Below are 17,409 nucleotides of genomic sequence, written 5' to 3'. Positions count from 1 at the left end.
TGACAGCTTCCAGCATTACATCGTCTTGTTAGAATGTGTCATACACCCAAGCAGCAAAGGACTGCAAACTGTTCCCCCAACTGAGTTACTTATCTCAACAGTCCTATGTGGAAACAGCAATCGTTTTTAGTTACTGTCTGCTAAAATCATCTTCCTCTCACAAACAGAAATCTTCATCCTTTTCTCGTTTCAGAGTAAATAGTACATACCAGCACTATTTTAAAATAACAAACACTTGATAGAAGAATAAAAACTACATTTAAACACCAAAAAACTCTTAACCATGTCCGTGGAGATGTTGCCTGTGCAACGGCAAAGAGAATGACTGGGGTGGGCGGAGCCTAGGAGGGACTATATGGCCAGCTTTGCTGGACTCTTTGCCATTTCCTGTTGGGGAAGAGATATCCCCACAAGTAAGGATGACGCGTGGACCGGACACACCAATGTTGGAGAAAACAGTATATAATATGTGTGTGTACAGTAAATGAGTAAGAGGAAAATTACAGCTAAACACAAACAGAAATGTAAATATAGCCCTGGTCCTTAACAGTAAGAAAATTGAAAAATGGTCTGGTCACTAAGGGGGTTAATAAAAAATAATTTATTAATAAAAAAAATGCTAATTATTAACTGAGCCTTCTGTCAGTCATAATCTTTTGCTGGTGGTATAATATGTGTATTCATATGTCAGAAAAAATACACTGGGTTGCCACAACCTTAAATTTGTAAAAATAAAGGCAATATTTGTGAATAGCAATAAAGCAAAGCACATTAAATGATCTCTCTCTCTCTCTCCTCTCTCTCATCTTCTCTCTCTCTCTCTCTCTCTCTCTCTCTCTCTCTCTCTCTCTCTTCTCTCTCTCTCTCTCTCTTCTCTCTCTCTCTCTATAATATATATATATATATATATATATATATATATATATAGATATAGTTCTATATAGATAGAGAATTATATTTATATATATTAACTGTATATTAATAGACAGATATATACACACATCACACGTTTAATTTTTACTCAATCTCAATACTTTTGTCAAAATGAAGGTGGGTGGCTATGTAGCCCGTCTGTGCTGCAAGGGAAAATGGAAGATTTCTAGACTTTAAATTACCAGTAAATACAGTAGAATTGCATAATCAACAAATGCATGATAAAAAGACAATGAAATAGCACTTAGTCTGATCTTAAAATGAGCAGTAGATTTTTTCTGACAAATTTCAGTTATGTCTATTTCCACTCCCACTGTATCATGTGACAGCCATCAGCCAATAATAAATGTATATACAAATATTCTGTGAATTCTTGCACATGCTTAGTAGGAGCTGGTGGTGACTCATTGCACAATTTGTTAATGGAATTTGTTAATGGAAGTAAAGTGGAAAGTTGTTTAAAATTGCATGCTCTATCTGAATCATGAACATTTAATTTGACTTGAGTGTCCCTTTAAAATATGCCTACATAAGAAAAAACTTATTTAAAATTAATTTTAAAAAACATGGGTTTTCAGCTAGACTTTAAATAAACTGAAAAACAACATGCTGACTATAATAAATGGGAGTACCCAAATTGCTCACCTTTGTACTTTTCATCTTCAGCCACCATTCGCTCAAACACAACAGTAACAACTTGACGCACAGTGGATCTGCGGCAGTGTTATTGGTTATGTTATCTTTTGTGAAGTGCAGACGAAAACAAAGGACAATTGCCTGAAATATATGATAATTTATTTAAAAAGCTTCAGTTTTTTATTTTATAGTGTTTTAGTTTAGCAGCCATACAAATTACATTAGAACACATAAATGGTGCACTTTGTTGCATTCATCAAGAACTGCAAAAAAAACATAAATTATGCTTACCTGATAATTTTCTTTTTTTCCGTGGGAAAGAGTCCACAGCCGCATTCATTACTTATGGGAAATAAGAACCTGGCCACCAGGAGGAGCAAAGACCCACCAGCCAAAGGCATAAATACTCCTCCCACTTCCCCCACCCCCCAGTCATTTAGCCGAGGAACAAGGAACAGTGGAAGTTAGCATCAAGTTGAAAGGGTGCCAGAAGATAAACAACAACTCCTCAAAAAAAAAAGGAGGGGGGCTGTGGACTCTTTCCCACGGAAGAAAAGAAAATTATCATCAGGTAAACATAATTTATGTTTTTCTTCCTAATGGGAAAGAGTCCACAGCCGCATTCATTACAGCCAAAGAGGACACAGAATGCCAAAATGGAAGGGTAAGAAGCGGACCAATAATGGCACCGACCTAAAAACAGATTCCCAAGAAAACAAAATCCCAGTTCGTCCGAAACAGGGATCAACAAACATTTTGGAAAACAAAAAGCGGTCCCAGAAACACAAATCTACCAACAGTCCAAAGAACCTAGATAGAACCACGAGTGGGCCCAACCAAGAGCACCCACCTCAAGGACAGCATCTGTCAGGGGCAATAACCCAGTCGCAGCCCCTCAACCAAGCGAGGGACCCGACTAAAAATTCCCAGAGGGAAGATACAAGAGAGAAGAAAAGGAACAACGTCCAGGGTGACAAGGAGACAACCCAGAGCCACTCAGCAGGCTACACCCGAACAGACTATATGAAAAGTCAGGAAAGGACCAGAAGAGAAACAAATGATCTTAATAACCAGCAAACGCAAAAACAGCGGAGAGAGAGAGTGGACACGCGTCACCATATAAACGAGGACGTAAAGGAAAAAAACCCCACCCCAGTGAGCAGGGAAAAAAGACCAAGTCCCACACCCCAGACTACAAGAAACTGACACCTCACAAGCAAGGAAAACTTTCCGTAGCAGGAGAAAAGCTCAGGAGAGAAACAGGAAAATGATGACAAAAACTAGTGGCGCAAAATAAGCAGAGCCCCATCCGAAAACGGATACGAAACAGCCCGCTCCTGGGCAACTGAAACTGCGCAGATCCACACTACACCACTATAGACCGCTGAGCAGCGGGACATCCTTCCTGAATCAACATTTCTGAACAAAGGGATCCCAAGGATCCAACACCCCCAGAGGGTTCAGAAAAAACGCCTCACAAGGGACCTTAAAGTGCATGCTAGCGTTCAAGCAGCAACCGTCGCCCTGGAAACGGCAAGCTGGGTAGCGAAGCTAACCGTATGCCAAAATAGCTGACCAACCGAACCCCACCCCTACACAAGAAGAAATTGAAGGACCACCTGGCACACAAGAAAAGCAACCAGACCCCGGGAAAGAACCCCAGAGACCTAAGGAGACAATCCCTAAGGGCAAGCACACAGGCATCAGATATAAAATAACAAGTAATCGCAGCCGAGTACAAACTCCAGAGCTGCAGCTAGCTAGACGGACAAGCTAACTACTAGGCAACTTAGGTTCAATAGCTTGCCAGCAGACAAAGTAAAATAACTGCAGCTGTTTCCCAATAGCAAATCTTCCGCTACTAGGCAGCGAAGCTAATCCAAGAGAGACAAGAGTCCCTCAGAAAAACACGAGACAGGGAGCAAGTGTCCCCCGGACACCCAACCAATCTACAAATGATTGTACAGGCACAGAAAGCCCAAAGTGTTGAGTGACCAGCGCAAATCCTAGGACAAAAAGGAATACAGACCTTCCGGAACCCCATAAAAAGGGTCAAGACTGAGAGCAACCGCTCAAGCCCCCTTAACACAAGCGGCAAGGAGACCAACAAACTCAACCCATGCGCTGTGACAAAGTCTGCAGAAGGCAGAGACAAAGGGGAAAAATAGGTCAAACAGAGCTAGACAGACACCAAAAAGGAATAGGAAATGGGAACCCCTTAAAAAAGAAAGGTCCAGAAGTCCATCCTCCCCAAAGGTATCAAACCGAAAATACCCCAGACTCCCTGAAAAGGGAGACAATAGGACCCATCCTGACCCGACCCCAAAACCCAGGGGTATATCAGGGACATACAGATAGGATAAAAAGCTAGACTGCCAAAAACCTAGACTCTCCCCCCGAGATCCACGATAGAATCATACGGAGGAAACCAGACTTCCATAAGTCAGCGCCCAAGGCAACACGCCCCAAGCCGGAAACACTGGCCGGCTATCTCAACGAGGACAAGCACCTCAAATCAAAATCCAAGGAGGAAACAAGAGATACTGCGAAAAACACCCACAAGCACGAGTCCGATAGGGAAAAAAAAACCCTAATCAGCACAAAAACAGAGCCCACCGCGGGCCCACACCCCCAAGGGGCGATAAAGACGACCAGGGAACCAGTGACAACACAGAAGAAGTCAATCCAAAATCCCATCAGAGCCTAAAAAGCTCCCAGGGGTGGAGGTAAAGGACATTGGCCACCTCCGCATGGCAGCCTAAACTACATGATGGCAAAGACCCTAGGAGAACCATCACAGTAGCTTAAAAGGGCCTAACCACTCCACGCGGTAAGGACCACACTCCTCGGACCAGGGATGCGAAAGGAAGCGGTGGGATACCACCGGTCCTGACGTCAGGTGCGGACTGACACGGGCCAGCCCAAGCATTTCCGACATCCAGACCTGAAGGTCCAGAAGAATAGCGTGTCTTTTTTTGTATAAAAATAAATAACTGAACAAGAGAATCAGCAGGTCCGGCCAGACCAGCTAGACGCAACATGTGTCACTAATAAGTAACAGGTCACACACAAAACTTCGGAAGAAATCCGGGAACAACTTCCATAGAAGAACTTAAATCAAGCAATCCCAGAATTCCCATAGGGAACACAGAAGAAAAATAATCCGGACCGGATAAAAGAAAAACAAGGACACCCGCAGGCATCCGCCCAGAAGGAACTATGTCTCCGCAGGACTTGCCCAACGGAAACCATAACCTCCAGAACAAAAGGACTGGGAAAAACACACAGTAGACTGACCGGGGAGAGACACATCCCCACTAGCCTATCTCGAAAAATCTTGGGAGAACTGAGAAGGTCTTCGGACCATAAAGGAAAGGATCCCCTAATAAGTCAAAAAGTTGTATTAATAGGACACGCAGCCGCCACAATCCGATAACGTAAAGAACAAAAAGGGGGAACAAACACCCCCGGGGGGAAAAGTATAGTGCCGTTCACAGTCTGAACACCGGAATAGGCAGGCACATAACTGCAAGGAAACTTCAGAGTCCTGCAAGCGAATCAGTGTCATTAAAATATTAAATCGCAAATGTCCCAGCCCAGCGCGGAGGGGACATTAACATCGGGGAACTCAAAAGTAAAAGGAGTATGCGATTGGGAAGGCGCCTCCTGAGGAGCAGCGCCCCTAGAGGCCGATGGCTCGGAAGGTCCACGATCCCCCAAGCCCGAGGGACCTGGCAAACTATCCAGACGCAAGAGACAAGATTGTCAGACTTGCGATAACAGGGCCAAATCACGGTCCTCATCTGAGGACGACTCAGAATTACAATATTCACCCGAGGACGACTCAGGATCTGATATAAAAATAGTCCCGGCATTGGAATCCTCCATGGCTTAAGACTGCACAAGATAAACAGGGATTGAGAAAAGAAAAAAAAAACTTGTACCTGACACCCACAATGGCTGGGGGCACTCCCCACCTCCTATGACCAGACCTCAGCGGAGCAGACTCTTTCCGCCGTCGCCATTCAGTCAGGAATGCGGAAGGGGAAGAAGACCCACCCAAGCGTAAAAACACGCCTGTCACCAGATGCCCTGTGAAATCCCAAAATGCGCCACTAAAGGGCGGCAAAATTAGGCGTACAGAAAAAGTTAAGCTAGTCTGAATAAAATAGGCATATTCCGAAGGTATAGTTCTAAGCCGTGTAAACTACAAACCGAAAGAACAAGCCAATATGTGCCACCTAGGCATATGTCTCGGCCGCAGAGCCCCTATGCACACACACAAGCAGGTTGAATCACATAAGAAACATGATTAAAAAAAAACCCTACCAGTTAACTAATCCACGCTAAGGAGGAATTATCTCATGATTTCCAGATCAAAGCAGAAGTTGCCTCAGCGAGGCCGATACTTAACTGTCATAATAATCACATTACAGGTAACGGAATAAAATTAAACAATCTTACTGGAATCTACGCCGTTGGAACAGGAACACGCCCTTCAAGTGTGACGAATAGTAGCATTGCCTCCTTCATGGACTGAGAGAAGACAGCATGTAGCGAAACGAAGTTCGGCAATGCCAAGTGCTGAAACAGAGCTCTGAATACGAGTCGGGGATGGTGTCACAGGGGAAGATCCCACTGCATCTGCGGACTCTCAATTTCGCCCAGGCCCTCCATGAGAGACTGACAGGACTACTTAAAACTCCCGTCCCATGTCGAAGGGTAGCACCCTTCATAAGAGACATATGAAAAAATAATTTTAAAAGAAAACTTCTGACACATCTCTGCCAACCTCCTGGGACGAAAGGCAAAGAATGACTGGGGGAAGTGGGAGGAGTATGTATGCCTTTGGCTGGTGGGTCTTTGCCTCCTCCTGGTGGCCAGGTTCTTATTTCCCATAAGTAATGAATGCGGCTGTGGACTCTTTCCCATTAGGAAGAAAAATACACTAATTCCATTTTATATAAAAAACATAATTTATTCTTATCTAATAAATTCCTTTTGTTCTTGGTGGTGAGTCCATGATTCATTACTGTTACGAATTCATCACCTGGCCACCAGAAGAAGGCAAAGACACCCTACCCCAAGAGCTTTAATATCCCTCCTTCTTCCCTGACCCTTCAAGTATTACGTATAGCCAAGAATAGGAGAAAGAAGAAAGCTAGTAGGGTAAAGAGGTGCAAACTATGTTGACTAGAAAAACTGTGGAGCTGAGTTAGACGCAACAGAGCAGAGCTGGACATCTGAACCGGATCATCATACACGCCCTTCGTGGCCAAGCAGGAGCTATTAAGACTGCTGAAATTGATTCTTATTTGATCTGAGCAATTATCCTAAGAAGAAGTACAATTGGAGGAAATAGATAAACTAGATGAAAAATACAGAACTGCTAGAGTATCTATCAATTCTGCATGAGAATCTACTTGGGTGACCTCCACCCATACTTGGGAAGTTTGTGTTTCAGAGCGTGACAACTCAGATAATCCATTTCCCAAATGTTGACCCCGGGAATGTGGATTGCGGAGATGGTACAGTGATGAGCTTCTGCCCAATTCAGAATGTAAGAAAACTCATTGATAAAGTGCTGTGAGTACCACGCTGATGATGGATATAGGCTACCACCGTAATGATGTCGGACTGAAAACAAATTAAAGCAATAGTCTTGAGAAGAGGTCAAGCCTGAATAGCTCTAAAGATCGCAAAAAGCTCCAAAATGTTTATTGGTAACCTCGCCTCTTGAGGACACCAACCTCTCTGAGATCTTTGTGATCCCCAGACCACACCTCAACCCAAAATGCTGGTGTCCAAGGTAATTATTTCCAATGACGGACAAAGCAAGACCATCCCCAAACAAATTGGAATGAGGGATATCCACCAGGAAAGAGATTTTTTTGATTGCAGAAGCCAGATGGATTAACAGACAGGTTGGTGTGGTCTCCATTCCAATGCTTTAGCATGCATAGTTGAAGTGGGCCCAAATTAAATCATGCAAAACAGAATGGTTTCTGATGCTGCCACCCTCAGATCCGCTAATTTCATGCACTGAGCCACAGACACCTGGAATAGGGGCTGCAGATTCTGACAAGCAGAATGAAGCTAAGCTGTCAAAAAAGTTGCATTAAGTCCAAATCTATGATAATTTCCAGAAATTAAACTCTTGGACATGGGGTCAGAAAGCTCTTGCTACTTGAACTTCTAGCCATGACTGTAAAAAAAACAGAATTTATGCTTACCTGATAAATTACTTTCTCCAACGGTGTGTCCGGTCCACGGCGTCATCCTTACTTGTGGGATATTCTCTTCCCCAACAGGAAATGGCAAAGAGTCCCAGCAAAGCTGGTCACATGATCCCTCCTAGGCTCCGCCCACCCCAGTCATTCGACCGACGGACAGGAGGAAATATATATAGGAGAAACCATACGATACCGTGGTGACTGTAGTTAGAGAAAATAATTCATCAGACCTGATTAAAAAACCAGGGCGGGCCGTGGACCGGACACACCGTTGGAGAAAGTAATTTATCACGTAAGCATAAATTCTGTTTTCTCCAACATTGGTGTGTCCGGTCCACGGCGTCATCCTTACTTGTGGGAACCAATACCAAAGCTTTAGGACACGGATGAAGGGAGGGAGCAAATCAGGTCACCTAAACGGAAGGAACCACAGCTTGCAAAACCTTTCTCCCAAAAATAGCCTCCGAAGAAGCAAAAGTATCAAATTTGTAAAATTTGGCAAAAGTGTGCAGTGAAGACCAAGTCGCTGCCTTACATATCTGGTCAACAGAAGCCTCGTTCTTGAAGGCCCATGTGGAAGCCACAGCCCTAGTGGAGTGAGCTGTGATTCTTTCGGGAGGCTGCCGTCCGGCAGTCTCATAAGCCAATCGGATAATGCTTTTAAGCCAAAAGGAAAGAGAGGTAGAAGTCGCTTTTTGACCTCTCCTTTTACCAGAATAAACAACAAACAAGGAAGATGTTTGTCTGAAATCTTTAGTAGCCTCTAAATAGAATTTTAGAGCACGGACTACGTCCAAATTGTGTAACAAACGTTCCTTCTTTGAAACTGGATTCGGACACAAAGAAGGTACAACTATCTCCTGGTTAATATTTTTGTTAGAAACAACTTTCGGAAGAAAACCAGGCTTAGTACGCAAAACCACCTTATCTGCATGGAACACCAGATAGGGCGGAGAACACTGCAGAGCAGATAACTCTGAAACTCTTCTAGCAGAAGAAATTGCAACTAAAAACAAAACTTTCCAAGATAGTAACTTAATATCTATGGAATGTAAAGGTTCAAACGGAACCCCTTGAAGAACTGAAAGAACTAGATTTAGACTCCAGGGAGGAGTCAAAGGTCTGTAAACAGGCTTGATCCTAACCAGAGCCTGAACAAATGCTTGAACATCTGGCACGGCTGCCAGTCTTTTGTGAAGTAAAACAGATAAAGCAGAGATCTGTCCCTTTAGAGAACTTGCAGATAATCCTTTCTCCAAACCTTCTTGTAGAAAGGATAGAATCTTAGGAATTTTTATCTTGTTCCATGGGAATCCTTTGGATTCACACCAACAGATATATTTTTTCCATATTTTATGGTAAATTTTTCTAGTTACAGGCTTCCTAGCCTGAATCAGAGTATCTATTACAGAATCTGAAAACCCACGCTTTGATAAAATCAAGCGTTCAATCTCCAAGCCGTCAGTTGGAGGGAAACCAGATTCGGATGTTCGAATGGACCCTGAACAAGAAGGTCCTGTCTCAAAGGTAGCTTCCATAGTGGAGCCGATGACATATTCACCAGGTCTGCATACCAAGTCCTGCGTGGCCACGCAGGAGCTATCAAGATCACCGAAGCCCTCTCCTGATTGATCCTGGCTACCAGCCTGGGAATGTCTGACGACTCAGAAAATCTGCTTCCCAATTTTCCACTCCTGGGATGTGGATCGCAGACAAGTGGCAGGAGTGATCCTCCGCCCATTGAATTATCTTGGTCACTTCTTTCATCGCCAGGGAACTCCTTGTTCCCCCCTGATGATTGATATATGCGACGGTCGTCATGTTGTCTGATTGAAACCTTATGAATTTGGCCTTTGCTAGTTGAGGCCAAGCTCTGAGAGCATTGAATATCGCTCTCAGTTCCAGAATGTTTATCGGGAGAAGAGACTCTTCCCGAGACCATAGACCCTGAGCTTTCAGGGATTCCCAGACCGCGCCCCAGCCCACTAGACTGGCGTCGGTTGTGACAATGACCCACTCTGGTCTGCGGAAGCTCATTCCCTGTGACAGATTGTCCAGGGTCAGCCACCAACGGAGTGAATCTCTGGTCTTTTGATCTACTTGAATCATCGGAGACAAGTCTGTATAATCCCCATTCCACTGTCTGAGCATGCACAGTTGTAATGGTCTTAGATGAATTCGTGCAAAAGGAACTATGTCCATTGTTGCAACCATCAATCCTATTACTTCCATGCACTGCACTATGGAAGGACGAGGAACAGAATGAAGTACTTGACAAGAGCTTAGAAGTTTTGATTTTCTGACCTCTGTCAGAAAAATCCTCATTTCTAAGGAATCTATTATTGTTCCCAAGAAGGGAACTCTTGTAGACGGGGACAGAGAACTTTTTTCTTTGTTCACCTTCCATCCGTGAGATCTGAGAAAGGCTAGGACGATGTCCGTATGAGCCTTTGCTTTTGACAGGGACGACGCTTGAATTAGGATGTCGTCCAAGTAAGGTACTACTGCAATGCCCCTTGGTCTTAGAACCGCTAGAAGGGACCCTAGTACCTTTGTGAAAATCCTTGGAGCAGTGGCTAATCCGAATGGAAGTGCCACAAACTGGTAATGCTTGTCCAGAAAAGCGAACCTTAGGAACTGATGATGTTCCATGTGGATAGGAATATGTAGGTACGCATCCTTTAAATCCACGGTAGTCATAAATTGACTTTCCTGGATGGTGGGTAGGATCGTTCGAATAGTTTCCATTTTGAACGATGGTACCCTGAGAAATTTGTTTAGGATCTTCAGATCCAAAATTGGTCTGAATGTTCCCTCTTTTTTGGGAACTATGAACAGATTGGAATAAAAACCCATTCCTTGTTCTCTTATGGGAACTGGATGTATCACTCCCATCTTTAACAGGTCTTCTACACAATGTAAGAATGCCTGTCTCTTTATTTGGTTTGAAGATAAGTGAGACCTGTGGAACCTTCCCCTTGGGGGTAGTTCCTTGAATTCCAGGAGATAACCTTGAGAAACTATTTCTAGCGCCCAAGGATCCTGAGCATCTCTTGCCCAAGCCTGAGCAAAGAGAGAGAGTCTGCCCCCCACTAGATCCGGTCCCGGATCGGGGGCTATCCCTCCATGCTGTTTTGGTAGCAGTGGTAGGCTTCTTGGCCTGCTTACCCTTGTTCCAGCCTTGCATTGGTTTCCAGGCTGGTTTGGGTTGTGAAGTATTACCCTCTTGCTTAGAGGATGCAGAATTAGAGGCTGGTCCGTTTCTGCGAAAGGGACGAAAATTAGGCTTATTTTTAGCCTTAAAAGACCTATCCTGTGGGAGGGCGTGGCCCTTTCCCCCAGTGATGTCTGAAATAATCTCTTTCAAATCAGGTCCAAATAATGTTTTACCTTTGAAAGGAATGTTAAGCAATTTTGTCTTGGAAGACACATCCGCTGAACAAAGACTTTAGCCAAAGCGCTCTGCGCGCCACGATAGCAAACCCTGAATTTTTCGCCGCTAATCTAGCTAATTGCAAAGCGGCGTCCTAAAACAAAAGAGTTAGCCAATTTAAGTGCTTGAACTCTGTCCATAACCTCCTCATACGAAGATTCTTTACTGAGCGACTTTTCTAGTTCCTCGAACCAGAAACACGCTGCCGTAGTGATAGGAACAATGCATGAAATTGGTTGTAGAAGGTAACCTTGCTGTACAAAAATCTTTTTAAGCAAACCCTCTAATTTTTTATCCATAGGATCTTTGAAAGCACAACTATCTTCGATAGGAATAGTAGTGCGTTTGTTTAGAGTAGAAACCGCCCCCCTCGACCTTGGGGACTGTCTGCCATAAGTCCTTTCTGGGGTCGACTATAGGAAATAATTTCTTAAATATAGGGGGGGGAACAAAAGGTATGCCGGGCTTTTCCCACTCTTTATTTACTATGTCCGCCACCCGCTTGGGTATAGGAAAAGCGTTGGGGGGCACCGGAACCTCTAGGAACTTGTCCATCTTACATAATTTCTCTGGAATGACCAAATTGTCACAATCATCCAGAGTAGATAACACCTCCTTAAGCAGTGCGCGGAGATGTTCTAATTTAAATTTAAATGTCACAATATCAGGTTCAGCTTGATGAGAAATTTTTCCTGAATCTGAGATTTCTCCATCAGACAAAACCTCCCTCATGGCCCCTTGAGATTGGTGTGAGTGTATGTCAGAACAGTTATCATCAGCGCCCCTCTTGCTCTTCAGTGTTTAAAACAGAGCAATCGCGCTTTCTCTGATAAGTAGGCATTTTGGATAAAAGATTCGCTATGGAGTTATCCATTACAGCCGTTAATTGTTGCATGGTAATAAGTATTGGCGCACTAGATGTACTAGGGGCCTCCTGTGTGGGCAAAACTGGTGTAGACACAGTAGGGGATGATGTAGTATCATGTTTACTCCCCTCATTTGAGGAATCATCTTGGGCAATATCATTATCTGTGGCATTACTGTCCTTACTTTGTTTGGACACTATGGCACAATTATCACATAAATTTAAATGGGGAGACACATTGGCTTTCATACATATAGAACATAGCTTATCTGATGGTATAGACATGTTAAACAGGCTTAAACTTGTCAACAAAGCACAAAAAAAACGTTTTAAAATAAAACCGTTACTGTCACTTTAAATTTCAAACTGAAAACACTTTATTACTGAATATGTGAAAAATATGAAGGAATTGTTCAAAAATTACCAAAATTTCACCACAGTGTCTTAAAGCATTAAAAGTATTGCACACCAAATTTCAGAGCTTTAACCCTTAAAATAACGGAACCGGAGCCGTTTTAAAATTTAACCCCTATACAGTCCCAGCTATATGCTTTGCTGAGACCCAACCAAGCCCAGAGGGGAATACGATACCAAATGACGCCTTCTAGAAGCTTTTTTAGTGATTCTTAGATCCTCACACATGCATCTGCATGCCTTGCTCTCCAAAAACAACTGCGCAGTAATGGCGCGAAAATGAGGCTCAGTCTATAACTAGAAAGGCCCCCCAGACCTAAAAAAGGTGTCCAACACAGTGCCTGCCGTTTTTTATAACGTTCCCCCAAGATTATAATGCCAATTATTAGCTAGAATCTGCATAATATGCCCCAATAAAGCAATCGTTTTAGCCCATAAAATGTCTACCAGTTTTTAAGCCCTTTTTAAGCCCTTTATTCTTTTTATGTTTGACTAAGAAAAATGGTCTTACCCGGTCCCCATTGAGGGGAAATGACAGCCTTCCAGCATTACATGGTCTTGTTAGAAATATGGCTAGTCATACCTTAAGCGAAAAGTCTGCTAACTGTTTCCCCCAACTGAAGTTACTTCATCTCACAGTCCCTGTGAGGAAACAGCAATCGATTTTAGTTACTGTCTGCTAAAATCATCTTCCTCTTACAAACAGAAATCTTCATCCTTTCTGTTTCAGAGTAAATAGTACATACCAGCACTATTTTAAAATAACAAACACTTGATAGAAGAATAAAACTACATTTAAACACCAAAAAACTCTTAACCATCTCCGTGGAGATGTTGCCTGTGCAACGACAAAGAGAATGACTGGAGTGGGCGGAGCCTAGGAGGGATCATGTGACCAGCTCTTGCTGGGACTCTTTGCCATTTCCTGTTGGGGAAGAGAATATCCCACAGTGGACCGGACACACCAATGTTGGAGAAAACCATAGTCTTCTTTGTATGAGAAGTCGCTAAAAAGGTAAAGATAGAGCTGATACCAAAATATCATCCAACTAGGGAGCCACAGCTAATCCCAGAGCTCTGACCACGAACAGCAGAGCGCCCAGAACTTTGGTAATAAAATCATGAAAGCTATAGCAAGGACCAAAGGGAAGAGTTAAAAACTGATAATGCCCTGTCCAGGAATACAAAACAAAAAGAACCGGTAATGTTCCTTGTGAATAGGTATGTGCAGGTAAGCACCCCTTCAAGTCTATGGTTGTTCATAAACTGACCTTGAGCACTAAAGGGAGGATAGTTCTGGTAGTTTACATCTTTAAAAGAGGGAACCCTTAAGAATGTTTTTCAAGGTTTTCAGATCCAGAATGACAAAGCACACAAGAGATGGGCACCTCTGATTCATGTTTAAAGTAAAACATTTATTAATCAGTACCCCTAAAATAAATACGTACACTCACAAGATTAAAAAATTAGCAGGCATGTAACAGAGGCAATGAGAGGTTACCTCCCGTGTGTTCTTGTACCGGTGGGTATGACCGTGACTTGGAGTGTGGAATACACATTTCGTTTTAGAGACAATCCCCTCTTACTCCTTCAATTTCCTCAAAAAACTGCCCGCCAAAGTTCAAAATCAAACATGCAGATCATATAATCACTGGCCTCCACAACTCCATTACAAAAGCCCAGTCCGATGGAGCCTGCTCTAGACAAGGCAAAGAAATACTAGGAGGATGAGGGAAGGCAGAGGGATATTAAAGCTCTTTGTGTAGGGTGTCTGCCTCCTCCTGGTGCCAGGTGATCAATTAGATACATTGATGAAATTATGGACTCTCACCACCATAAGAATGAAATGTTAATGATTAATAGAAATTACAGAACATTCTTAAGAAATAAAATCTAAAAAATAAGTTGTAATTAGGATAATTAGTTTAGCATTATAATGTGAATAACCTCACTTATGCCATAAATACCAGAAGTATCCACTAAAGAGGTCAAAAAACATGGTTAAAAATAAAGGAATGAGACAAATACTTAACAAAATTATTCCCACTATCTGAAACTTCAAGTTTAATTGTGCTAGTTCTCTAACCCATTGAAATGTTTTGGGAAAAAAATATATATTAAGATTTAAGAAAGAACTTTTAACATATGATAGATGATAGACAGGCAGAGAGACAGATATATTTGAACATCTAAATATGATGCAACGCTTAGCAATGTTTTACATGGGGAGGGATTCAGACACTAACACAAACAATGAAGGCAGGAGGTGGTATTTAGGAGTTCCTTTTATTTTTTAACCTGAACCAGTGTGGAAGTGTTACTACCCCTTGGTTTATTTTTAATCTCAGGGTTACCGTATCTGGGCAAATTCATAATTTTTAGTATCAGCTATTTATTTTGCTGCTCTATGAATGTCTGTAAATTATTAGTTTTCCACACTAAATTAATCTGACACTGTCATATACTGTATAACCTTTGTGGGATTCTTCACTACTGCACTTTGTATATTTTATAATCTCTTCTTATGTTACTATAATCATTTAATAATTCATTACAGGCTTAGCTATTTAATATTTGCACTATTTTGTAGTGTCCTAGAATATTTTTGTCTTTCTGAAAATACTGTTTCAAGGATGGGGTTAATACAATATATTGTAATCCTGTGAAAAACATATTATAAGAACTTACAAGGGGCCAGGATGGAATTCTTTGCCCAGAATTCACAAATATAAAACAATACTACTAGGTACTCTGCTCTAGAAAAGTGATTCCAAGTAAATGTCTTAGAGCACTGGTTTTCAAACCTGTCCTCAGACCTCCCCAACAGGCCATGTTTTCTGGATTACCTTGGGTAAGATCAGGTAAAATAACCATGTTTACTAATTGGCTGATTTATTTCACCTGTGTTCCAGTTCAGATATCCACAAAATGTGGCCTGTTAGGGAGGTCTGAGGACAGGATTGAAAACCAGTGTCTTAGAGCTTCAAAAACTAGAACCTATACCATAGCCCTTATTTAATTAAACAGAACAGCAAGATTAAAACTGAATAGAGTTTGAGAAACAGCGCTCTAGACCTTCAATATACATTCATTACTAATGTGGATACATCATTTTGTTACACTACTGAAACAGTCCTTTTTCATTATATTAAATCATGTAAGTCTATGAAATTTACCTTGGACAGTGACTCATCGTGAACAACTGTGTTGGTTGTTAGAAGTACCAAAACGGTCTGTAGCCAATTTTAGTTCTTCAAGTCCATTTTCCATAAGTTGCCATAGCATATTAATAATGTTTCCAGCTGCAGCCTGTGAGGAGATAAAAAGGATAGCCCAATGATATATATGCCCTGGTCTACAAAAGAACTAGAAGACTGAAAACCCAGGATCTGAATCTCCTAGAGAACCTTGTTTTGGATCTGAATAGTTGCATCCCTCCCATAGCAAACTAACTATAAATTATTCTGTGGCAGGACTTTTAGCCGACAGACACTTGGCCGACGGACATTTTGGCCGAAACACAAGTGGCTGTCACAATAACAGTCCGGCCACGAGATAGATAGATTTGATAGATAGATAGATACATAGATTAGATAGATAGATCAATAGATGCAATAGATACATTTGATATATACAATAGATAGATAGATTTGATAGATAAATAGATAGATTTGATAGATAGATAGTTTCCCAGACAGAGAATTACAAAACGTTGCGGGCCTAGGACCCATGGTAAGGTTCCCAGAGGCAGTTTGCGGCGCCGGAGGCTCTGGTTAGAACAGAGCACCTCTGGAACGTATCTGCCCTCGGCCGAAATCGGAACATTCTTTAGCTTTCTGTCTGTCAGCCAAATGTCCGTCTGCCAAAATGTCCTTCTGCCAAATGTCTTTCTGCATTTTGTCAGAGCACCAAATTATTCACATTCAACCTTTTTAGAAATGTTTTTAACATGTATATAGACACACCAAAAAAGTTAAAATACAGAAACATTTTATAAATGTTATATATAAATGTTTTATCAACAAGAATCTGAATAGATTACAAGATGGTCCATATATATACGTTTTGGAATACATCACTCACTGAGCATATTACAATTCAATTGATTTTGAAAAACTAAACTTTTATTTATTCTTAAAAACTAAAAAAAAAATTCTTAAAAAAAATCTATACTTCACCAGAAATTAATAGATGTTCTTCCCCTCAAGCATATGTCAAAGCAGGCTTTCAATAAGTAAATGCAACATAACATTTTAATCATATACCTCTGATACAACTTCATGTGACATTAGCCGTTGGATAGCAGCAAGACAAAGTTGGGTGATCTTCGGTTCTTTTGTTCCACAGCCCATAAGAAAAGGTTGAACAACTTCAGAACTGTTCTCCTCAAAGCTTTCGAATGAGACAGATATAAAGTAAGGCCTCAGGTATTGACAAGATAACTGAATTGTATAAACAACCCAAGAGATTAACTCATATTCAGCTGACCAAGAGAAAATAACACACACATATATAACAAATTCAATGTTTTGCATCTTTACATTAGTCCACCTCTCTGGTTTCAAATTGCCGACTATTCCTGTTGGAAGTGTTCAAATTAAAATGTAGCACTCCATAGAAAATTAATGCAACATCTATGTAAGGACTAAAAATCCTCCCACACACAAAACAAATTGCCTCAATGCCTTTTTTTGCATATTCGCCACACTCTATGGTTCAGATCTTCATGCAAAATGTTATGTAATACAACATTAAACTGAGCAAACATAACAAATTTTCGTTTTTAAATCATTTTTGTTTATTTAAGGATAAAAAGTTAACACCAACTTGCCCTATGTGAAAAATGTAATTGCCTCATTAGTCATTCAATCAACCCAATAACCAAAGTGAATTTA

The 17,409-nt window shown here is 41.7% G+C and overlaps 1 protein-coding gene across 1 annotated transcript in view; it reads right to left on the bottom strand.

Moving 5' to 3' along the window:
• Window positions 1-16,895, bottom strand: part of MON2 (MON2 homolog, regulator of endosome-to-Golgi trafficking) — a 388,187-nt gene extending 371,292 nt beyond the window's left edge. Inside the window, 6 exon segments of the mRNA XM_053719242.1 lie at window positions 1,022-1,076; window positions 1,579-1,645; window positions 1,648-1,710; window positions 15,691-15,753; window positions 15,755-15,823; window positions 16,780-16,895. Of these exon segments, the coding sequence (XP_053575217.1) occupies window positions 1,022-1,076; window positions 1,579-1,645; window positions 1,648-1,710; window positions 15,691-15,753; window positions 15,755-15,823; window positions 16,780-16,866 (404 nt within the window). The 5' untranslated portion in view covers window positions 16,867-16,895.
• Window positions 16,896-17,409: the final 514 nt, after the last annotated feature.

This window comes from Bombina bombina, chromosome 6 (genome assembly GCF_027579735.1).
Source record: "Bombina bombina isolate aBomBom1 chromosome 6, aBomBom1.pri, whole genome shotgun sequence".
NCBI classification, from domain to species: Eukaryota; Metazoa; Chordata; class Amphibia; order Anura; family Bombinatoridae; genus Bombina; species Bombina bombina.
Note: the sequence above shows the minus strand (reverse complement) of the source record. Positions and strands in the feature narration are given on the sequence as shown.